This window comes from Eptatretus burgeri, chromosome 11, assembly GCF_056783735.1.
Source record: "Eptatretus burgeri isolate ZD-2024b chromosome 11, Ebu_testis_v1, whole genome shotgun sequence".
Lineage (NCBI taxonomy): Eukaryota > Metazoa > Chordata > Myxini > Myxiniformes > Myxinidae > Eptatretus > Eptatretus burgeri.
The window spans coordinates 73,043,054-73,067,643 of record NC_140971.1 but is presented as its reverse complement, the minus strand read 5'-3'; the positions used below and the strand labels follow the sequence as shown (position 1 = coordinate 73,067,643).

Genomic DNA, 24,590 nt, shown 5'->3' with positions numbered 1-24,590 from the left:
CCAACAAATAAGGGTAGATCAAAAAAAAATTTTTTAATCGAAAAAAAATATTCGAAATTTTTTTTTTTTAGACTCTATCGACTACCCAAAAGTGGAACGTTTTGGCTTGAATGAGAAATGTTATGTTTGGCGAAAACCAAATGCTGCATTCCAACATAAGGACCTCAACCGTGAAGTATGGTGGTGGGAGTATCATGGTTTGGGGCTGCTTTGCTGCCTCAGGGTTCGGACAGTTGCCATCATTGATGGAACCATGAATTCTGGAATTTACCAGCAAATTCTACAGGAGAATGTCAGGGCATCCATCCGTAAGATGAAGCTTAACAGAAATGGGCCATGCAACAAGACAACGATCCAAAACACAAAAGTAAATCTACAACAAAATGGGTGAAGCAGAAGAGATTTTTCATTTTGAAATGGTCAAGTCAAAGTCCAGATCTTAACCCAATTGAAATGTTATGGCAGAACCTGAAGCGAGCAGTTCATGCAAGAAAGCCCACAAATATCTTTGAGTTGAAGTAGTTTTAGAAGGAGGAATGGGCCAAAATTCCTCCAAGCCGATGTGCAAGACTGATCAGGAGTTAGAGGAAATGTTTGGTTGAAGTTTTTGCTTCTCAAGGGGATGCCACCAGTTCCTGAATCTAAAGGTTCACATACATCTGACAAATAAATTGAATGTTGGATCATTTTGCTCAATAAATGAACAAGAAAAAGATGTCATGCAGAGCATGGTACTTGCAAAATCCACCCCCCAACCTCTCCAAAGGTTGCCATGGATACATTAAATTGTCCATTTAATTAAGATTAAAAGTGACGATCTTAATCAAAGCTGAGGTCAATCGGATGAAAATTGATTATTCTTCAGATTGAAATTGATGATTTTAGAAGTTTGACCTTGAGTTGATCTTTGACGTTTTGACCTCAAAATAGTTGGTGTCCCAATTCAGTGATGGATTCTGCAAATCTTGTTCAAATTTCATGTCAATTGGATGAAAAAAAATTGGATTTTAGAAATTTGACCTTTGACCTCAAAATCATATAGCTTTTCAGTTGAGACTACCTCTACAACTTAGTAAAGTTTCATGACGATCGGTTTGGAATTGTGACCTGAAGGTGATATTCAGCCAAACAAACGAACAGACAGAATAACAAAATCGACTGACCACTATACTTGAAAAATCTTCGATTTTGCAAGTTATGAAAAAGTAGATTTTTTTTGTGCTAATTGGTTAGTCAGGTTCTCTTTATCTATTATTCGGACTTTGATGAAGATCAGGTCACATTTTAGGTCGAATTGATGCAGAAATACAGAAAATTGGAAAGGGTTCACAAACGTTTCCTCACCACTGTATACATACATACAGCACATGAAATTATGACTCAAGATGTTGACAGTCTTCTAAACGTTTGTGGTGGTACCATTCCAGACATTCCATTGATCACTAAAAGTGGAAAACATTCAATAAAGTACATCAAGCTGAAAATCTACAAGGTTGCCATATCACACGTGGCTGGAGCCAAAGCTATAGGATCGCCAGGTGGGAATGTCCAAACTAGTGAAGAAGAAATGCAGGAAGCAAACCAGTTCAATCTGTCATCGGTCTTCATGACATTGCTGAGTCGTTCAAGCTGTATTTATTGAACTTGTTTCAACTCATCCTCACTCCTCCACCAGCATGGGTCTGTGATATATTTCCGGTGACAGCTTCCATGGTACTGTGCTTCGCAAGAAAAAAGTCCAATCCTTTGATCCACTTTTGATCCGCTATACTTTTGATCTTTGTCTTTTTATTACCTTCTTTGTTGCAGAACATGCATTCAGGCTTGCATATCTGGTTAGCTCCACCTGCTGAGGATGTCTTTGAGCTACCTGATGAGCATGATGATTCAGAATTCAATTTAGTAGATTTGGCCAATCTGTTTAGGTTCATTATAAAACACTGATAACAGTTACTGTGGTATCTTTGGTTCTCCTCGTATGCAATGGGAATTAGTTCACAGGTGTCTTCCATCCTTGATGCTCACATTTGGAAGCACTGAAGTGAAGTTCACGATCTTCTTTCTTTCTAGATCTTCACTGTCCCTGCACTTTTTCGTCTTTGGTGTTTCCAGTTGCTGCATTATTCAGCTTTGGACGGTATCAATCAACATCGACTGTGGAAAAGACAAGTCTGAAGACGACGATGGTTCTCGAGCGATATTTGACGATGTAGATTGTTTCAGAAGTCAAGGATGAGACAATGTGATAATGTTTGATCAAGTTATAAAAATGATCAACATGATCTGGTACGAGTGACAGGTTATTAGCTCCAAAATGTCGAAAACCCGGTTTCGTTCAACAACTTTAAAAATTTGACCTTTGCATAACCTTTAAAGGTCACAAAGCAATGTGGACATTAAAATAAGGAAACAGGATACGTGCTATAGCTTATTGGAGTTCGTTCGTCAAAGAAGGTTGAAAACACGGTTTGATTCCCACAAGTTTGAAAATTTGACCTATGTGAACTTTAAAGATCAAAGGTCAAGGATTATGACCTTTGGTGCAAAACTTCCTCTGGAACATTCCAGGAACAATATAATATCATATAGGCTATATGGCATTCCGCACTCCTCGGATTATCCATACTTTGATGAAATCAGCGTAAAAACAAACTTGAAGGGGGCACCACGGGCAAGGTGTTCGAGATAGAGCAAAATGGTTTCAAGACTTTAGGTGGGGAATGACCTCAAGATTATGCATAAAAAATATTGTCATCCTAGCTCTCAAAGTTTGGGCGGTCGTATGATTTTTATGTCAAAATTCGAAATTTTCTAAGTTCGTGACCTTGTGACCTTGACCTTGGGACGAAAATGAAAAATCAAGTTCCGTGGGGCTATGCAGGTGCCTTTGGGCTAACCAAATACAGAAACCCCTCTCAGATTCGACAAACCCCCAAGGAGAAGATGCAAATTGAAATTCGCTACCCCCTAAAAACACATCTTATTTTGGGCGTGGCTCCGCCCATAATGGGCGCACCACACCCATTCTCAGGAAAACAACTAGATCATGATATAAACCTCCCACCCAAATTTTATCAGGATCGGATCAAAACCCATGGAGGTATGCTCGGGACAGACAGAAAGACAGACAGAAAGACAGACAGACAGGCAGACAGGCAGACAGACACACAACAATAACGAATATAGTGGTCACTTATTTTATTCGTGAAAATATTTTTCGTGAACTAAAACACTGAGACTAACATAGCTGCCACCACCAATAATGGCTTGTCTACATTAGGGGCCATGATTAAACATGACAAGCCCAGCAGATGTGGCTTTAGAGTTAATATGAACATTCGATCCAGTATTTTCCTAAATCGTTATTGTAATTTCAACACTCTGATAAGGTCATTATTTATCAGATCTGTATAATATTTACATTATTGAAGGGTAGTGATACAAAGGAACTACTTGAATGTGGCTGCCACGTGTCTTTATACATAACTGAAGGTGGGTCCATAGTTGGACTGCTTTGTGATCCAGTGCTCAGAAGTAAACCATTCAGAGACTGTCTGTCTTTGTCTGTTAATATCTTATTCACCTGAACACGCATCACTTCAGAAGAAGGAAATCGATGACTGTTCCAATAATAGATAACAATGAGAACAGAACATTCAAAATGTGATGGAAAATCTGTTAAGCTACCACACAACCCCTTTAAATTTCAACATTAAAAATCACTTTTTGTAACATCTGATAATTTATAATATCGGGTGTAAAGTACAATTCTATCCAAATATACAGGAGTGAACATAATTTTTTTCATCCAGGACCTCCAAATGACCAACAAAATGTCACTCATTTCAGATTAGTGTGCAGTAGGTGAACTCTGAACCTTCACAGCCCAACGACTGCAAAGTCGTTTGCGAGGATCCATAATGTGAATAAATTGTGCAATGGTCTCATCTTATTTCATTGGTTGTGCACACTGAAAACTCATTGCAGGATATTTAACTTTGGACTCAAAACTTCACCAAGTGATCCCTTGAGTATAGCCAGTAGATTAAACAATACTTAAGGTTGTATATAAATAATCAGAATAAGTCTTGTTAATCCCATTGAGAAATTCGATAATGTTTGCTTTGATTAAATTATTTGTCATTGTGATTGCATGACTGTTCGCATGCATATTCATCAGAAATGGACATTTGCTTACAACATTGAACAGCAAATTGAATATCCTTAAAAAATATATACAACATTCAATGAACAGTATATTTAAATTGAGACAGGAAGCTACAAAGCAACCCTACCCCCAATATTTCAGAGTATATAAATTGCTTCATGCAATTATGGGTACTATTAATAAGGTGTCCAAAGTACAATTCCAGGCCAAGATATTTTGTGTTGTCATCTTTTTTTTTTTTTTTCCTCACCCAGGACATCACTAGGAACAAAAACTATACCAACTAAGTGGAGTACTGGGTGGGATGGGGTGGGGGGGGAGTTGGGGAGTTCGGGGGGGAGGGATGCATGGTAGCCCTGTCCAACCCACAGACTAAAATGGTCAGTGCCACGACCAATCGGAAAAATGGGCACACCCAATTCGTCGGTGCCATGACCAATCGACGAGTGAATGTTGGTGACATAGTGACAGCCACACAACCTCTGTGTTAGGCTGTACTTGGGCATGAAAAGCAGGTGTGGGTTTCTGTGCAAATGCAATTGATTTTTGGGGATTGGGGAAGGGAATACAGTGAGTGTGTGAGCCTGGCAAGAAGTGATGCAGTACAAAAATATAAGGCCAACTTCCTGCTTACGTAGGTGAGAAGCAATCCCTCCGATTCCTCTTTGTATCAGGAAATCCCAATAATAGATAAAAGGTATTGGAATCTATGTCTTCCAGGTGAGCAAGATGTGAAAAAGCTGTACCAGCCTAGAGTTGGGATTCACATTCAGTGTTAATTTTGTTGAAGGCCTTGTCCACTTTAAAGTCTATCTGGCTCAAAATGGAATTGGCTCTGTGGAGAACACCAATGTGTCAGGCAACGTACAAACTGTTGTAGACACGTGTCAAACAATAAAACCCAATAGTTGCAATTCCATCTCTTCCCAGGATTCAACATCTGATTATTATTGAAGGACAGAGGGAGAGTTTGTGACTTTCCTGTGTCGAAAGACTTGTTCCAGGTAGCTGACCAATCACTTCTTTGTTTCACACATCTGCAGACAGTGATTTCATGCCTCTTTGCTATTCAGAGGTGTGGAGATGTAGTGTTGTGTGCAGGGTGGAATCGGAAACAGAAAGATCATCGATATTCAACAAGTACATTGTTGTGAATTCAGAATGTTTTGCATCAAGTTGGCCGTTCTGCTCCCAGCGTTCACGTAACATTATACGATAGATGAAAACAAACCAAGATTCTTTCCAAAGGCCAAACAGTAATGGTTCTACTTTTGTTCTTTTTATTTTAAATCAAAATAATTTGCCGAAGCCCCTTTGATCCCCCACCCACAAAATCATTCATAGTTTCCCAGTATGTAATCAGTAAAAATAAAGTGTGTTATTACGAAGCTAACTGGCATGAAACCATCTCTAATTGCTAAGAATATCCTGCTCACATGGTCTTGGCATCAATGGCTATGGCGTTTGGTGGTTTTATGTCCTTGCATAATGGATTGGCTTACTTTATCATTGATGTATATTTTCTACGCAGCTGATCCAGGTTCTAGCAACATGAATTCTTCAAAAACACATCGTTCATCTAATGAAGAAAATACAAGATCAAAAGCTCAGAAAACTCAACAATCAGGTGTTGTGCTTTGTTTGTGTTATCCTGTGGTAAACTCCAGTATGAATTTTAAAAATTACCATTGAAAAGTTTACTCCTTTACTAAACTAATATTTCACTCCTCTGTTTAGTTTTCTTGCAGTATGAGACATATGGAAATTCAAAGGGAGCAGAACAAGGTTTTTTGAAGAAGTTGAAATGCTATTTCCACAAGATAAATGTGGATCTGCGTATCGAGCCGTATACAAGAACAACCCCCATTTCTGACACCAAACCTCTCGTCCTTTTCTGTGTTAACTCTTCTCGTGTGGGCACTGATGCTCAAGCTGCATTACAACGCATTGCAAGTGACGAAGTAAACTTTCTGCCTTTTCTCTTGCAAAACATGACAAGCTTTGTTCAAATACATTCAAATTTACACCACCTCTTTCATTTTTGATATTTGGTGTTTCTTTTGCTTCCAAACCAGCCTGTAATATTGATTGTGTTGAATCACTTTCAAAAGAAAGCAAACCTGGCAAATCCTCACAGCGCCACACACGTTCAACAAAGTAATGTCCGTGCAGTGGTGGATTGCTTCTTCTTCGAGTCAGACGGCGTATACGACTGTGACCAGAATGAGGAGGCTGTGATGCGAGTTGGAAATGAAATTATATCAAGGCTAAGTACTCTTGGACATCGTGATGACATTCAAACAGTAAGATTTCCATCACTGATTGAAATGGTGTCAATCGTTTAGACTGTAATCAGAAGGATAAAGCTCGGAATTTGTTGCTGTGTCGATCTATTCTGGATTCAAGAACGTTGATCAAGTTGTAAGGTATTTATATGCTGCAGAAAATTTTGGTATTTATTTGAATATCAATGAAGTGTTCAATGAGAAATTTAAAAAAGGAATTCTTCAGCCACTGGTTCTCAACTGCTTTTTAAAATTTGGTGTTCAAACCTACACGGAGCGCCCAGGACTTGATGTTTTTAAATTTACTCCACAGGGAAAGTGTCTGGCCGAAAAACCAAGAGGCTGAAAAATAAATTAAAGAAGATGGGAAAAATTTAGGATGGGGGTGCCGCATATGATTGGCCACAGTGAAATAAAAGAGGGGGCGAGGGGCTTCAGGGAATATTGCAGACAAACAAGGAGCATTCCAAATGGTACCAACAGGTGCAAACTAATGGCCTCGGAGGGCCGCTTCCAGAATCCCGCGGTCGATGTGACTCCAGCTGTGAAATTGCAGCTGGAGAAGGGAGCCTGAGATAATGCACCAGATGATGAGGCAACCTCTCATGGTGCTACACCTGGTTCGGGCCTCTCGGTCTCTGGCGACAAGCCTGTGGGAACATCGGCTCCAGCCGTGAGCATAGCAGAACCAGGAACATAACCTGGAAGGCAGGAAGAACCCCCCCCCTCCATCCAGAAGCCTGCCCCAAGAAGCAATGTTCTGTGAAAGGCTCACAAGGGACAGGTGGTGATACCCCCATCGGTAGCTGTGAGCAGTCGACCACCTGAAAAAAATTCAATGTACTTCCTTATTTTGGTATTACTTCAAATAATTCCTTGGCATGTGATTAGAGAAAGAACCTTGGTCACATCAACAACTTAACCTCTGTGCAGTGTTGGATTGCTTCTACTTCAAGTCAGACAGCATGTTGTCAGCTATCAGATGTCAGCTTGGAATGGCAAAAGTTGACTGCTGAATAGTTATTGCAGTGTTTGCATCATCATCATTTAATAACCAATTGTGTTGTCACATCCTGTTTATAGTCTCACAGGATGGTACTGTCAAAACCAGTGTTCACAATTTTTTAGAGGGGGGCACTTTTGCTGATAAGGCCTCAGTGTGAGAGCTGCCACACGGCCTGCAGGATGCCTTAATGGCTGCTATTTGGCCCCACCTCCACGTACTTTTCTTTGTTGTGGCTAACTGTGCTGCAAGGATAATTGTTTTGACACTGCAACCATACATATCCTGATGTAGTTACATTACTTTTATGCTTCACGTTGCAACACTCATTTGAAACCATTGGGTTAGTTTGATAGCATTTATGGTGGATTATGATGGTGGTGTTTTCACATTTGTGTATTATTGGCCATGCGTCAGGGGCTGCACTTTAGGCCACCAGGGGCCTCCAGTCGCTCGTGTGCCATGCAATGAAGAACAGTGATCAAAGCAATCACGATGTTCCTGCTTAACATGGGATATACACCCCAATTGCTGAGGGAAACAATTTGTATGGATGTTTAAATGTGTCAAGTTTGAGATATTTATTTCATTCCAGGTGTCATCCATGTCCAGCTCAGATGGTTCGGCTGACCCTCAGCCTGATATTTCCCAATTTAATCAGCGATTCCTCGAAAATGATAATCTTCAAGGTATTGTCTTTTGTCTTGTATTTGATGATGATTTGTATTGCATGCACCTGTTGGTACATTGATCCACAGCAATGCTGAACAACTACAATATCCATGTACATGTGAAGCATCCATATTGATGTTATACGAAGGGAGGGGGTCATTCATTTTTATATAATTTTGTGTTAAAATCCACTCTAATACTCAAGTCTGGTTTTCATCTTTCTCTCGTTTTCAGCAATGATCTCTCTGATTCTGGAAAATCCTCTTTATCTCTTTGCTGATGACTACACCCTCTGTCGTGCCATCTGTCATCCCTCAGACCGGCAAGCAGCAGCTTCTTCGTTCTCTGCAGATGTGGATAAAATCACAAACTGGTCAACCACGTGGAACATGTCTTTCAATCCCGACAAATCTCACACTCTGACTATGTCTCTCCAAAAGGACCGTTTGGAACCCCCCCCCCCCATCTACCTTCTCAACAATCCTCTGGAAGAAGTCCTTTCATTCAAGCTTCTGGGTCTCACTATCTGCCATGATCTTTCCTGGGAAAGACACATTTCCAACCTGGCCTCCAAAGCCAGTCGCCGATTGGGAATCCTCCGTCGTGCAAATTCCTTCCTCGGTCCACCTGAGCTCCTGACCAAATACAAAGCTTTCGTCCGCAACCTGATGGAGTACTGCTCTCCCCTCTGGGCTGGTGCTCCTGCCTCCCGTCTTTCTCGGCTTCACGCTGTGGAAACCAAGGCATTTGGGATCATTGGTATCTTCCGCAATGAGACTGAGTCTTTGGGTCTCTCACTCTCTCACCGCAGGCAGGTCGGTGGTCTTTCTGTCTTCTACCGTCTCCTCTCTGGTCTCACCACCCCCCCTGCTCTGTCTGCGATATGTCCCCACCATATTTCCACAGGGCGCTCGGAGGAGTACATGGAGAAGATAGCCGAAAGAAGAGAAGATATTTCTATTATAGAAGATATTATAGCTGAAAGAAGCAGAAGAAGAAGAAGATATTTCCACAGGGCGCTCAAGGTCTGCCAATAACCCCCTTCTGATTGAACTACCAAAATTACGAATCACTGCCCACCTTCACTCTATCATTCCTCTTTTTTCGGGCCTTTGGAATAAACTCCCTCACTCTGTTCAATCTCACTCTTCCCTCCAGGCTTTCAAAGCAGTTGTTCACCACCACCTCTTATCTTCCCCCATCCAAAACCTTGATCTTTTCTACTAGTAGAATCAATATACGGTTGAACCCCCAAAAAATTGCAACAAAATGTTTTATTGTTTTAAATGCGTTAACAGGTCATGGTGAATTCCAGAAAAAAAGTCTCGGGTAATCTGACCCCAGTAAAGGGGTTAATTTGCATATTTTCAAGATGGCCGCCAATGAAAATTGAAATGTACTACAAACTTTTTTATGGTTGATTTTAGACCCTATAAATGTATTGGCAACAGATAGGAACATGGGGTTTCTGAATCAAATAAACATAGTTCCATCGGCCTATGACGTACTATGACGTGTATGACGTCATCGTTAAAAGATAAATGAGTATGCCATAGAAAATCTGTTTTATAATATGTGATGCTATCATTTAACTCCTTGAACGAGTTAAGCTGTCCCTTTCCTGTAATTACATAGATGGGACGTCATCAATCCAAAATAAATCTATGTATGCCACACAGCCTTACTATAAGCCACGCCCATTGTCGCCCTAGGTCATCTCAGCATTGTCATTGTCATCATTCTCACCCCCCAACATTTGATTGAAAGGGTTGCTACATGACTGCACTTGGCACTGTCCACAAGCTGATGTGCATGGTAGACCATAGGTTCTGCATGTGCAATGTTGAGTTCTGCATCTGGTAGTGCAGTTGCAGTGAACTACCTTAAGCAAAGAGTCTGGTGCGGCATTCATTTCATCCATTACTGGGATGAACTGATTTTCCTCTGTTTTCCACCCCCAGTCTGTTGCTTCCAAATCTGCCTCTTCTCCCATCCATGTCATGATCTGGAAATACGTGCGGAGTGAATGGTGCTTAGTAGCCGCTTCAGTTGGCGGCAGCCGCTCTGGGGTAACAAACGACACAGCCGATACCACTTTCTTTGTCAAGATGCTGTGGTGCAACGAAGTGAGAGTATCTGTTCCCTTTCCACCAAACACCTGGACCATTGCCTTATACCCAATCTCAACAATTGCATCTGTGCTTTGACCTGGTGTAGCAAATGATTGGGCACATGACCTCAAACCAGCATCACCTTTCATGACTTTCTGGAAGAGAGATTTCTTGCCAACCCCCAAATATGCACGGTCTTATCACATCCAGTAAAGGCATGTACGAACAGCATCATGGTAGATGCCTGGGATCCTAAGAGGCTCTTCAGTCTGTTTATGTGATACACTCTGCTTTGGTCCTGCGTCTTGTCAGATCGGAAGTACAAGTCCCGGTTGCCACCTTCAGCAGAATAAGTAAGTCCGTATCTTCGCCTATCAGTGTCGTTGACTGCAGCTGGGAAGCTCGTACTGCTGCTTGCACGATGTCATAGTCTGCATCACCTGTTGCGTTTATCACAGGGTACCCCTTTTCCTTTAGCCTTTGGCTAATAATGTTTATCAGTTCCTGCTTGCTGGAACCATGCGATAATAACTCATCTTTTTCCCCCATGAACACTGTGTCTTCTGTGAAGTTGACTTTGGGATGATATTTCTTTTGACAACGCTGGTATGTGCTGTCCTTGATAGATTGTTCATCCGAATAACTGTCGAAGACAACAGTAGCTTTGCCGTAATTGCGGAGTATGAAGTCAGCATAGCCGTTAGCTATAGATCCGTATGTGCTTCCTTTCGTCCACTTAAAGCGATGCATCAGTGAGCCACCATCCAACACATAGTGGTCCGTCTTGGGTACATCGTCCGACTCATCCTCGGTAGACAAACCTTTTGCATATTCATCTATTGCTCTCGCAAGCTGTGGCTTGTCCGCTTTCTTGAATATGTGCTTTGCCTCAAAGAGAGCTGGGGAAATGGAGACAATTCATATTCAAGAACGTTCTCCAATGAGAGGTTCCCTGCCCGATAAATGACAAGTAGCCTCTGAAACAGAAGAGCAGGGTCTATAGTTCGGTCGCCAGTAACCTGGACAGCATTGAATCTCCCAGAGTTTTTGCTTTGTCCTTCCTTTTGCATGTGTAGGTGAAAACTGGTTGTCCAGTCAGCTTTTCAGCAACTTCTTTCCCCACTACCTGCAAGTTGTCGACATTCACTTCATCCTTGGCTACAACACCAGTGCCAACATTTCTCAAGGCTGGATCATCAGAGAACGGATTGCATGACTGAAGTTTTTCTTGGATTTTTGATAGATCTGACTAGTCCCACTCCATCCTGGACTTTGTGGCCTCCTTGTGCTGTTCACTCGATGTGGAAGTCAGTTCAGGTATGGGAGCATGTGCCAGAACAGCGCGTCGCTGCGTCCACTTTCCGCCGGTACTCCAGGGGCCTCCGTCTGGCCATCCCCCAGGCAAATTCCAGGCCCATCCCCATCTCCTTGAGATGATGGTCAACCTGCTGCAACCAAGAGGCACGTGGTCAGCCCACTGACCTCCTCCACTCATGAGACTCCCTAGCTGAGAGAATCTGGTGAGCAGGATCAGCGTCAGGAAAACGAGCCACATGTCCATACAGCCGCGACTGACGCTCACGGACTATGCAGGTAACAAATCTCATCCAAGTCTCTCTCAGCAACCGCTCGTTGGACACAAAATCCGACCAGCGATAGCCAAGGATTCTCCGAAGAGACCTGGTACCAAAGGAATTAAGTCTCTGTCTCAGATCCTTGGTCAGAGTCCAAGTCTCGCATCCATAGAGCAAGACTGGAAGTACCAAGGACCTGAAGACTCGGACTTTTTTCCTCCTGCACAGGTACCGGCAGCGCCACACCCCACGATCCAGTGAATCCATGACTCCCCAGGCCCAACCCAGACGTCTATTGACCTCTGACTCACAGCCGGCAGAGACATGAATATCACTGCCAAGGTAAGTGAATCTCTCCACGACCTCAACATCCTCACCACAAACAGACACAGACAGGACAGCAGCATCCAAGATGTCACCGAAAGCCTGGATCATAGTTTTAACCCAAGAAATCCGTAATCCCAGCGGCTCCGACTCCTCATTCAGCACCTCAAGGGCCCCCAAAAGGATATCTAAAGTCTCCGCAAAGATGACTGCAAAATTAAGGTCCGAGATCTTGACATTCCCAAACGATGCACCGCAGCTTGATCTCTCCGACATCCTCCCTAAAATCCAGTCCATACAAGTGCTGAAAAGTGTGGGGGCCAGTACACACCCCTGACGAACTCCAGTAACAACTGGAAATAAGTCAGAGATGGTACCACCACACTTCACAGCACTCTCAGTACCAGAGTAGAGTTCAGACATCAGATCGATCAGTTTTGGTGGCACCCCACGAAGACCAAGAATCCTCCAGAGGACATCCCGATTCACCGAATCGAACGCTTTACAGAGATCAACACAGGCTGCAAGCAGCCCCTGCCGAAACTCTCGTCTGCGTTTGGTGAGGACACAAAGAGCAAGGATACGGTCAATCATTGACCTCTTTGGTGTAAAGCCTGACTGCTCTGGACGCTGGTGCTCAAGCAGATGGTGGTGAACCCTATCAAGAATTATCCGAGCAAAGACCTTGCCCGGTACTGAGAGCAGCGTCACCCCTCGGTAGTTGTTGCAGTCTTAGCAATCACCCTTCCCTTTCCAGAGAGGAACAACAAGGCCCCTCTTTCAATCAGTTGGGATGATGCCTGTGTTCCAGGCAGAGCACAAAACTGCATGCAACGACACGAGTGCAGCATTTCCACCAGCCTTGAGAAGTTCAGCATGGATGCCACAGATCCCTGGAGCTTTGCCCCGTTTCAACTGGTTCACCGCAGCCCTTTGTTTCCACCAGCGAAAGTGGACCACAGTTGATTCGAGGGTCAGCAACAGGAATTGTAACACCCTTGACGTCCCACTCGACAGCTGGGGGATCAGCCTGGTACAACCGCTCAAAGTAACTGGCCCAGTGGGCCTTCACTTCAGACTCGTCTGTCAAGAGCCTACCACTCTCTGCTCTAACTGCAGTGCTCCGAGGGATGGGCTTGGATGAACGCAATGCGCGAATTCCCCTGTAAGCGGGACGAGAATCACATGTCCACAGGTGATGCTCTACCCCCTCACAGATTCCTCGCACATAGGCCTCCTTGTCCACCCTCAGTGCACGTACAGTTTTACCCCTCAGCTCCCTGAACATCTCAGCTCTGCCAATCAGCCTGGCCCTGCGACTCTGGTCAATGGTATCCAGTGTTCCTTGAGAGACAAAATTCTTCTTTGCCCTGCGGTGAGTTCCAAGACATCCACCGGCAACATCAAGGACGGTGGTCTTGAAGGCACTACACAACTCTTCAGGACTCCCCAAAGCACCCAGACCCCCCAAGTATCCACTCAGCCTGTTCGCAAACTCCTCAGCTACTCTCTCATCCCTGAGCTTGCCAACATCCAGCCTAGGCTGGGATGGTACCATTCTCCAAGATTTAAGGTGCAGCTTTAGAGTTGCTACAACAAGCCTGTGGTCAGTATTGAGGAACTGAGCACTCCGGTTCCGGAGGAACTGAGCACTGAGCACTGAGAACTGAGACGTGTAAGTGCAAGCATTGAATTCTTGCATGGCTACATTTATATTCCGAACATACGGGGGACGAGAGTGTCCACAGGGCACGTTGCTCCTTAGTCATGCTACTGCCCCTGGTCAACCCACCAGTCGACTTGAGTGATCACATAAGTGTCTGTTCGATAACAAGATCGGACCCAAGTCCAGCCCAGAACTGATCACTCCGGCGAACCACATGGAAAGAAAGGGGGTTGGCTTTCGGTTTTCGCTATGATGTCATAAACGTCATAGTACGTCATAGGCGGGAGAAACTATGTTCATTTGATTCAGAAACTCCATGTTCTTATATGTTGCTAATGCATTTATATGGTCTAAAATAAACCATAAAAAAGTTTGCAGTACATTGAAATTTTCACTGGTGGCCATCTTGAAAATATACAAATGAACTCCTTTACCGGGGTCAGATTACCCGAGACTTTTTTTTCTGGCACGCAGCATGACCTGTTAAAACATTTAAACCAAGAAAACGTTTTGTTGCAATTTTTTGGGGTTAGGTGATACGGATCATATTTTGACTCTACTATACCCCCGTTAATCCACCCGAAACCCACCTCCTTCGAATTCTCTGCTTTCCTTCCTGAAAGTCCCTGTAATGTCCATCTTGTATACCCCGTGTTCGCCGCCCCATCCCTCTCCCTTCCACAGATCTCCTAATGTCTCTGTTCCCCATTGTTTTCTCCTTCCCTCTCCCACCCCTCTTGTTGCATGCCCCCCTTGCTGTGCATTGTGTTTGCTCTCATACGAGCCTCGACAATGTATGCAAAAAAAAGTCATCAGGGTGCAGTATTGGATAATTTGTCTCTGATGTATCATTACTGAAACTGTCTGTCAAAGCAGACACTCCATGAATCATTATATTATTCAACAATAGAAAATATTGTGGTTCAATAAAAGGGCCAAATGGTGTGGTGGGGTTTCGGGTGGGCTGAGTGAACACAGCGGGTTCTTATTCTGAACATTTGAAACCCATCTGGATCGGCCTTTGCATCAAGACATTTACTTAAAGTGGAAGTTTAAAAGAAGTTTTAAAGTAATTTTTTTATCTTGTTCTAACTTTATTTGGAATTACTTTTTTCAGTTATTTTGCAGTATCAAAAACCAACAGCAAATGAAGACCTTTTAAAGAAACTGGAATCAGATCTACAGAAGCAGTGTCATCAGATTTTTCAGAACACAACAAAATCCATCTCATCCAACATTGAACAGAGTCTTTCACACTTTCATTACTTTTCCACCAGGACTGATGCCCTTCATATTATTCGACACATTGAAGGTAACAATGCAAGCATTCCATTCCATTAATATTAAATATTGAGGAATTTACTGAAATGATGCCAGTTATTGTACTTTCAGCCCGGTCCCTCATTGAGGTTTCCATCAAACGCAAGCCAAGGGGACCAGATTTATTTGATCCTGAGAAAGTTCAACAGACAGGCCATGCAGTGGTGGACATCTTCTTGTTTCAAACAAATGCAAGTTACAACAGTGAGGAGAATCAGGAGGGTTTGAGACTCATGAAAGAGAAAATAACTTCAATAAACAACACTGGAGGAACAATTCAAACTGATGATCCAGTAAGTCCACAAGCTTTTGAAACCAATTCTTGTAGTTTGTGGCAATGGTAAAAGATTGTGGAGTTTTTGATATACCTTCACATACCCATGTTCTCACTTTTTTATGGCCCATTCCTACATACCAACACTAACACCTGCCTTCTCCCAACCAATTTCCTTCTTCACCTTTTATCTCATCCTGCCCAACTCTTCAAGCATAATTTCTCATCCATACCCTCCTCATCCTCCTTCATCTTCCCAAATATTTTCTCAATTTCCATTCCCCCAGCATGTTTCAGCTGCGCAATGCAGGTTGAGCTGAACCAACACCACTCTATTATTATGCACAGTATATTCTTTCTGAGAAGAAATAGTTTCGCTTGTTAATGATAAATTTTTAATTGTTCATTGGTATGATGGTGGCATTCATAGTGAAGACAATGGGCTGGCTTTGAGGGATTGTGATGCAAATCTTGCTGAATGCAACAGTATTACACATTTGGATTGAAAGCCTCTGAAAACAGAGGACATCAGAAGTATTAAAACGTCACTCATATTGTTTGTACAAAGCGAATTGGCTCATAAATTACCCTCTGGGAGGGGATAATCTCAGTACCCCTCGTGGTCCTGTCAACAATGCATTTGACTTAATGCCTTGAGGGCAGTTGGACTTGGTGCATAAATGTAACCAATGAAAAAGGATCGCTGTTTACAACCCACCAAACTAGATGGTATTTTATAATATATATATATATATATATATATATATATATATATATATATATATATATATATATATATATATATATATCTTCTTCTTCTTTCGGCTGCTCCCGTTCGGGGTCGCCACAGCGGATCATCCGTATGATCCGCATAGTGATTTGGCACATGTTTTACGCCGGATGCCCTTCCTGACGCAACCCTGGTCGCCTCTTACAACACAGGGATATGGTACACCTATTTTAACCGGGGTATACACTGGCCCAGTACACTGGTACTCATTTCGCCGACCTTGGAAGGAAGACAGGCTGAGTCAACCCCCTGGTGTATTAATTCACTGGCCCAACGGGGCTTGAACTCAGAACGTTTTGGATCCCAAGCTGCTGCCCTAACCACTGCGCCAACACCAGGCACATATATATATATATATATATATATATATATATATATATATATATATATATATATATATATATATATATATATATATATATATATATATATATATATATATATATATATATATATATATATATATATATATATATATATATATATATATATATATATATATATATATATATATATATATATATATATATATATATATATATATATATATATATATATATATATATATATATATATATATATATATATATATATATATATATATATATATACAGTTACGAATTTCGCCCGCCCGGCGTGCGATCAGCCACGTAACTCGAATCACGACGCGTCGCCCACCAGAATGGACAATTCAGTCGTAACCCTCCTGGAACTACCGCCAGGAGCCAGTCGCGGGTGGGGGTTTAACCTCACCACAACCCAGTCCGCATTCTACCCGCGCGAAATAGGGTGAATCGCCGAATGTCGATATACCTAAGTACCCGCGCGGGTAGCGTACCGAGGAGTTGTACCAGGTCGACTTCGGACACGAACCGCTTAAGCGGCTCGTTCCGTGCTGCAGGGAAAACCGAGCAGAGTTATCGTCGACGTCGATGGTTCAGATTATTTATTGGGTGTCTACACCCACTTACAATCCCTTACGTGATGCAAGATGGAACTTTCAACGGAGGAAAGGACGCAACGAAATGGAAAAACAGTTCGACAAGCACTTTTATTCCACACACAGACAAGCACATATTTTACAATCACAGTTATACAAAAACAATGCACGTATACAGTCAAAGCAAGAACACATCACAGAGTTACAACTGAATAACGCAATGTACAAGTACTTATACGGGTTTACTTAGTAGACTGGCGCCACACACACACACATTTACACCAAAAGCAAAGAAAACACAAGCCACCCTCACAGGCAAGGAGGCAGACAGGTCCGTGGACCAAATGAACGTGGGACCTGGGTGATCGGCCAGGTCCACGAGACCGAAGGGGTCTTACCCGCGCTCTCGTGGCGCGATGGCGGGCTAGCCGCAATGTCCGCGTAACGCGCCTGACTCCATGCCCCTGGTATGGCCGGTGAGCTCCTCCAGGCGTGCGTCGCGCAGGCACCACGGTTGGGTTGGGGAACGGACGGGGTTACCGGCGCTATCTCAGCGCGGATGGGGGGGGGATTGTTTATGCTCGGGGTCGGGAGAGGGGAATGGCGGACGCTCCGTCCCGCTAGCGGGGTCCCGGGACCGCACCGACTCTGGCGAACTCTCGCCCCTGAGCCCTCTTCTGCGTCCCTGCTCCACTCCGCGACTCGTCCATCGACCTCCACTCCGAGCTTCGTCCCCTTCGCCGTCCGATCCCCGCGAACACACACCTCAGACTCCACGACTTCCGACCAGCACCACTTTCTGCACCCTTTTCTGCGCCACTTTCTCCACACATTTCTTTTCACATGAGCTGCGTTGTTCTCGCGTCTTTATAGACCGGGGGAGGAGCTTGTATGCAGATTAGCGGATCAAAACGCGCTTGGAGGTGGGGCCACACCGCCCGACGCTCGCCCATTGGATGGAGAAAAAGGGGCGTGAGCCTCTCCTGATCCGTTTTCCTCTCCGAAAAGGAACGCATTCACAGCGGGTTTGGAGGCGGGCCATGCCACCCGATGTTCAATCATTGGATGGAAGGAAAGGGGCGTGAAGCCTTCCTGATCCGTTTCTCCTCTCCTAAAAGGACCGCATTTGTACCCGCGGCTCGACAATAATCACTGAACGGGCCCTGGATAGGACGGTGTTCGGTGTTGACAGGTGGTGTGGTTGTTGGTTGTGGAAGGAGAACGGCGAAGGTGGTGTGGGGTTTGCTGTGGTGGTTTGGTGGTTGCCGGGCGTCGTTTGGGAATGGCGGTGAAGCGATGTTTGCGGGATGGAGTTGTGGAGGTAAAGAGGCGAAGGTGGTGGTGTTTGAGTTGTTGGTGGCTTAATGGTCCAAAATAACGATAGAGAAAGAAAAATGGCTAACTCAAAGCATCGCAGCCCGGATGAATCACACATATTCCCCCTAAACAACAGGTGTGGACTAACGACACATGAACTTAGTGCACCAAAGACAGGTCATGGGCATTTTCTCCACCCCTCTCCCATCCCCCGCAAGGCAATTCTCTGCATGTATGTCTTCTTCTTCTTCTTTCGGCTCTGTCCCGTTAGGGGTCGCCACAGCGGATCAACCTTCTCCATTTCGCTCTATCCTCCACATCTTCCATTGACACTCCAACCACCCGCATGTCCGCCCTCACCGTATCCATGAACCTCTTCTTTGGCGTTCCTCTTCTCCTCCTGCCTGACGGCTCCATCTTCAACATCCTTCTCCTGATATACTCCGCTTCCCTCCTGAGCACATGTCCAAACCATCTCAATCTCGCCTCTCTCACTTTGTCTCCAAACCGTCCTACCTGCGCTGTCCCTCGAATATACTCATTCCTTATCCTGTCCATCCTCGTCACTCCCAACAAGAATTGCAGCATCTTTAACTTTGCCACCTCCAGCTCCACTTCCTGTCTTTTTGTTAGTGCCACCGCCTCCAAACCATACAACATAGCTGGTCTCACTACCGTCTTATATACTTTCCCCTTCACTCTTGCAGCTACCCTTCTGTCACAAATCACTCCTGCAACTCTTCTCCACCCACTCCATCCTGCCTGCACTCTCTTTCTCACTTCTCTCCCACACTCTCCGTTACTTTGGACAGTTGATCCCAAGTATTTAAACCCATCCACCTTCCCCACCTCAACTCCTTGCAACAGCACCATACCACCACCCTCCCTCTCATTTACACACATGTACTCCGTCTTACTCCGACTGACTAACATTCCCCATCTCTCCAGTGCGTAGCTCCACCTCTCGAGGCTCGCCTCAGCCTGCTCCCGACTCTCCCTACAGATCATGATGTCATCCGCGAACATCATAGTCCATGGGGACTCCAGTCTGATCTCGTCCATCAACCTGTCCATCACCATTGCAAACAGGAAAGGGCTCAGAGTCGATCCTTGGTGCAATCCCACTTTTACCTGAAACCGGTCCGTAATTCCTACCGCACACCTCACCGCTGTCACACTGTCCTCGTACATATCCTGCATGATCCTCACATACTTCTCCACCACTCCCGACTTCCTCATACAATACCACAACTCCTCTCTTGGCACCCTATCATAAGCTTTCTCTAAATCCACAAACGCACAATGTAACTCCTGGCCTTCCCTATACTTCTCCATCAACATTCTCAAAGCAAACATCGCATCAGTGGTGCTCTTTCATGGCATAAACCCATATTGCTGCTCACAAATCATCACCTCTCCTCTCAACCGAGCTTCCACTACTCTTTCCCACAACTTCATGATGTGGCTTAACAACTTTATCCCTCTGTAATTTCCACAGCTCTGCACATCACCCTTATTCTTGAAAATCGGAAACAGTACACTTAATCTCCACTCCTCCGGCATCCTCTCACTTTCCAAGACTTTATTGAACAATCTGGTTCACAACCCCACTGCCATCTCTCCTAAGCACTTCCATGCCTCCACTGGTATACCATCTGGGCCAACCGCCTTTCCACTTTTCATCTTCTTCATAGCAGTCCTCACTTCATCCTTACTGATCCACCCCACTTCCAGATTCACTATCTCCACCTCTTCCAGCCTTCTCTCTCTCTCTCTCTCTCTCTCTCTCTCTCTCTCATTTTCTTCATTCATCAGCTCCTCAAAGTACTCCATCCACCTTCTCAACACACTCTCCTCGCTCGTCAGCACATTCCCATTTGCGTCCTTTATCACCCTCACCTGCAGCACATCCTTCCCAGCTCGGTCCCTCTGTCTTGCCAATCGGTATAAATCCTTTTCCCCTTCTTTTGTGTCCAACTTCTCTTACAGCTCGTCATATGCCTTTTCCTTGGCCTTTGCCACCTCTCTTTTTGCCTTTCGCCGTGACTCCTTGTACTCCTGCCTACTTTCTTCATCTCTCTGACTATCCCACTTCTTTTTCGCCAACCCCTTCTTCCTTATACTTTCCTGTACTTCCTCATTCCACCACCAAGTCTCCTTATCTTCCTTTCTCTGTCTAGATGTCACACCAAGCACCTTCCTTGCTATCTCCCTCACAACTTCTGCTGTCGTTGCCCAATCATCCCACCCATATTTACCACCATCCAATGCCTGTCTCACCTCCTCCCTAAATTTCACGCAACAGTCTTCCTCCTTCAGCTTCCACCATCTGATCCTTGGTTCAGCCCTCACTCTCTTCCTCAACCTCACCTCTAAAGTCATCCTACAGACCACCAATCGATGCTGTCGAGCCACACTCTCCCCTGCCACCACCCTACAGTCACTAATCTCTTTCAGGTTGCATCTCCTGCTTAAGATGTAATCCACCTGTGTGCACTTTCCTCCACTCTTGGATGTCACCCTGTGTTCCTCCTTCTTCTTGAAATACGTGTTTACCACTGCCATTTCCATTCTTTTTGCAAACTCTACCACCATTTGCCCTTCCACATTTCTCTTGTTGAGACCATACCTACGCATCACCTCTTTCATCCTTGGATACACTCTCCACCACTTCATCTAACTCACTCCAGAAATGTTCTTTATACTCCATCTCACACCCCATATGTGGGGCATATGCACTGATGACATTCATCATCACCCCTTCAATTTCCAACTTCACACTCATCACTCGGTCAGAAACTCTCCTCACCTCCAATACCCTCTTGACATAATCTTCCTTCAGGATTACCCCGACACCATTTCTCCTCCCATCCACACCATGGTAGAACAGTTTGAAACCACCTCCAATGCTCCGAACCTTACTCCCCATCCACTTGGTCTCTTGTACACACAGTATGTCCACCTTTCTTCTCTCCATCATATCAGCCAACTCTCGCCCTTTGCCAGTCATCGTCCCAACATTCAGAGTTCCAACTCTCACCTGCACACTTCTACCCTTCCCCCTCTCCCACTGCCTCCGGACTCGCCTTCCCCGTCTCCTTCTCCTCCTTTGCCCAGCAGTAGCACAATTTCCACTGGTACCCTGCTGACCACCGGTACCAGTGGCGGTCATTGGTAACCCGAGCCTCGACCGATCCGGTATGGAAATTCGTTTTGTTGTCCGCATAATGATTTGGCATAGGTTTTTATGCCGGATGCCCTTCCTGACGCAACCATGGTCGCCTCTTACGACACACAGGGATATGGTACACCTATTCTAACCGGGGCATACACCTATTCTAACCGGGGCATACATAAATTCTCTGCATGTATGTGCGCGTACATATTTGAAAATCATTGGGAAAAAAAAATCACACGTGTCTGAAGGAAGCGCTTCAGTTTGGCATTTTATACATGAAATAGGTGAAGTGATAAACAAACAAAACCCATTATAATTACCCTTCAGAACTCCCCTTTAGAATTCCCATTTAGAACTTATTATAATTACCCTTCAGAACTCATCATAATTACTCTTTGGAATCACCATGTAGAATTGCCCCTCAGAACCCTTTAGAATTACCATATCGGTCCCATTAGAATTACCCTTCAGAAACCTTTAGAATTACCCTTTGGAACCCATCATAATTACCCTTTGGAATTACTCTTTAGAACCCTTTAGAACCCCTAATAATTATGCTTGATAATTAACCTTTGTAACCCACGAGAATTTCACTTTAGAACCCTTGAGAATTACACTTGAGAACCCTTTACAACTAAGCATGGTGGGAAAGGTTTCGTGTCTTCCTTTTTGTCGGACGGATGGAAGGAAGGACATTCCCAAATATTGAAGCAGCTTCAACATTTAAAAATCGTTGGGACAATCTCCACAGAAGCATATGTATCCAGGGGCAGGTCATACTCCCTCCACCCCCCACCCACAACATGGCATTGTGTGTGTGTGTGTGTGTGTGTGTGTGTGTGTGTGTGTGTGTGTGTGTGTGTGTGTGTGTGTGTGTGTGTGTGTGTGTTTGCGTGCGTGCACGTGTGTGCATGTGCGTGCATGCGCGAACACCTGCACATGTCTGAAAATCACAGATAAAAACCGACATGAGACTGCTTGACATGAGTCCAAGTAGAAACTGACCTCAAACAAGGACGTGAGGCCATTCGGCCCAACATTGCCATGGTGCACCCCAGGCAAAAATGCTACAGTTAGAACTATAGCATATGAAAGTTTTACTCTCATATTCTACAGTAGTCTGCAGAGAATTATAACAGGAAAGGAATTTTATTTTTGCTTGGGACTCCCTGGTTAGTTTTTGCTATAACTTTAAACGTCAATCTTCTTAATCATTTACGAAAGCCAAAATAAACCGATATTGATCGGGTGATCCAACTTGTATGTGTGTATATCAATTGAGTTTGTAATTTTATGTGCATGTGAATATCAGCATTAGGATTTGTGGTGGCAATGTGCCAATTGATTGTGATCACAACTTGTGTGAGAATGTGTGGATTCTTTTTTACAGAAAAAGCAATTCAAGCATTGCTGAATCATACTTTATATTGGTTATATATCTGTGTTTTAATTAAGGTTTTCTTCCTTTGACATTTAATAATACGAATAAAACACCATCCTGTAAAGAGTATTAGTATATATCACTAAAGATAATTTAATTACAATGTTATTATAATCTGGAATTTTTATTTTTCTTCCTCAAATAGATGTGTGGTGTCCCATCTGAGTCTGAAGGTTCTGCGATGTGTTCTGATCACGAGAAACTTCAAACGACTTCTTTAACTCCCCCAGGTAGGTGTCATGATGATCCAAAATATGACAAAGTGACATTATTTCTGTTTCAGTGGGGTTATCACATGATTTAATGTGCCATCAAATCTACTGTACATTTACATTGTGTGTCTCGATATTGAAGATTTATGTTATAATTTGGATTATAAGAGAAGAGATCAACGAATGAAACATTACAACTTTCTTTTATGTGTAGTATCTCAAGATGCTTCATCATGATGTTGAAGCTCCTTTGATCCTTAGCTCGACCTTCTCCCTTCCTCATTGGCTTGAGGATGATTTAATCCATGGAATATAGGAAGTTAAAGAAAATTTGAGCAAGAACAGGATTTTAATCGGAGTTGTTTTATTTAACTTACAGAAAAGAGGGTTCCGAAATGCTTCAACTACTGTGCACACAGAATCAATGTAAGAATGAACATATTGTGAGATAAAGATTCATACCATATGATACTGTGACAGCAGATAAGACAGCCTTTCATTGGCCTAGCAAGCCTGGTGTTGGCTTAGTGGTTCGGGTGGCAGCTTGGGATCCTAGGGTCCTGAGTTCAAGCCCCGTTGGCCGCTGAATTAAAAGACACCAGGAGGTTGACTCAGCCTGCCATCCTTCCGAGGTCGGCAAAATGAGCACCAGTGTACTGGTAAGGGGTGTGATGACAGAGTCGAATGAGGATTCTCGAATGATGCGATTTATTCAAAAGATAGCACATGCATACGGAATGTGATGCAACGACCCTAAACCAACAACGGTGGGCCTCCGAATCACATTAAAGTTCAAACTACAAAACACGTATATTTATAAGCACACAAAAGCAGAATTGGGTGTGGAAATAAGAAAATAAATGTGCCAGTTAGCCCACTCCCTCCTCCCTCGGGAGAATTGGCCACCCTACATCTTTCCTACACTAGGCTGCTAAACATCATTGGCACCTGTTGATAACAAACACAAAGCCCTTGTTCCCAGAACTGAAACGTGGGAGTATCAGCATCTCAGTTCACCCAAGGACATGCTGTGTGTTAACTAAAGGAAAACCAGGGACAAAGCTAAACTAAAAGAAGCTGTCTGCAGAATACATTTTAAAAGTATCAGGAACACACTGGTTCGAATGCAGCACAAGCTGGTATATAGTTACTGACTATGGATTAATGTTCAGCTATGGATCGAACGTGACCACTCAATATAACATCTCTCACAAGGGGGACACTGCATCAGCGGCATAGCCGCGTCCCAACCAATGATGCAACAAGCAGCCACAGGCTGCACTCGATAGAGAGAGATTGGCCTTGCAGTGGTCAA

General features: G+C 43.9%; 1 protein-coding gene across 1 annotated transcript in view; it reads left to right on the top strand.

The window, feature by feature from the left end:
• Positions 1-24,590, top strand: part of LOC147017366 (uncharacterized) — a 117,295-nt gene that overhangs the window by 34,649 nt on the left and 58,056 nt on the right. Inside the window, exons 6-12 of the mRNA XM_085847715.1 lie at positions 5,700-5,795; positions 5,906-6,129; positions 6,244-6,471; positions 8,052-8,145; positions 14,921-15,115; positions 15,196-15,416; positions 23,209-23,293. Of these exons, the coding sequence (XP_085703841.1) occupies positions 5,700-5,795; positions 5,906-6,129; positions 6,244-6,471; positions 8,052-8,145; positions 14,921-15,115; positions 15,196-15,416; positions 23,209-23,293 (1,143 nt within the window). The remainder of the gene's footprint in view (positions 1-5,699; positions 5,796-5,905; positions 6,130-6,243; positions 6,472-8,051; positions 8,146-14,920; positions 15,116-15,195; positions 15,417-23,208; positions 23,294-24,590) is intronic.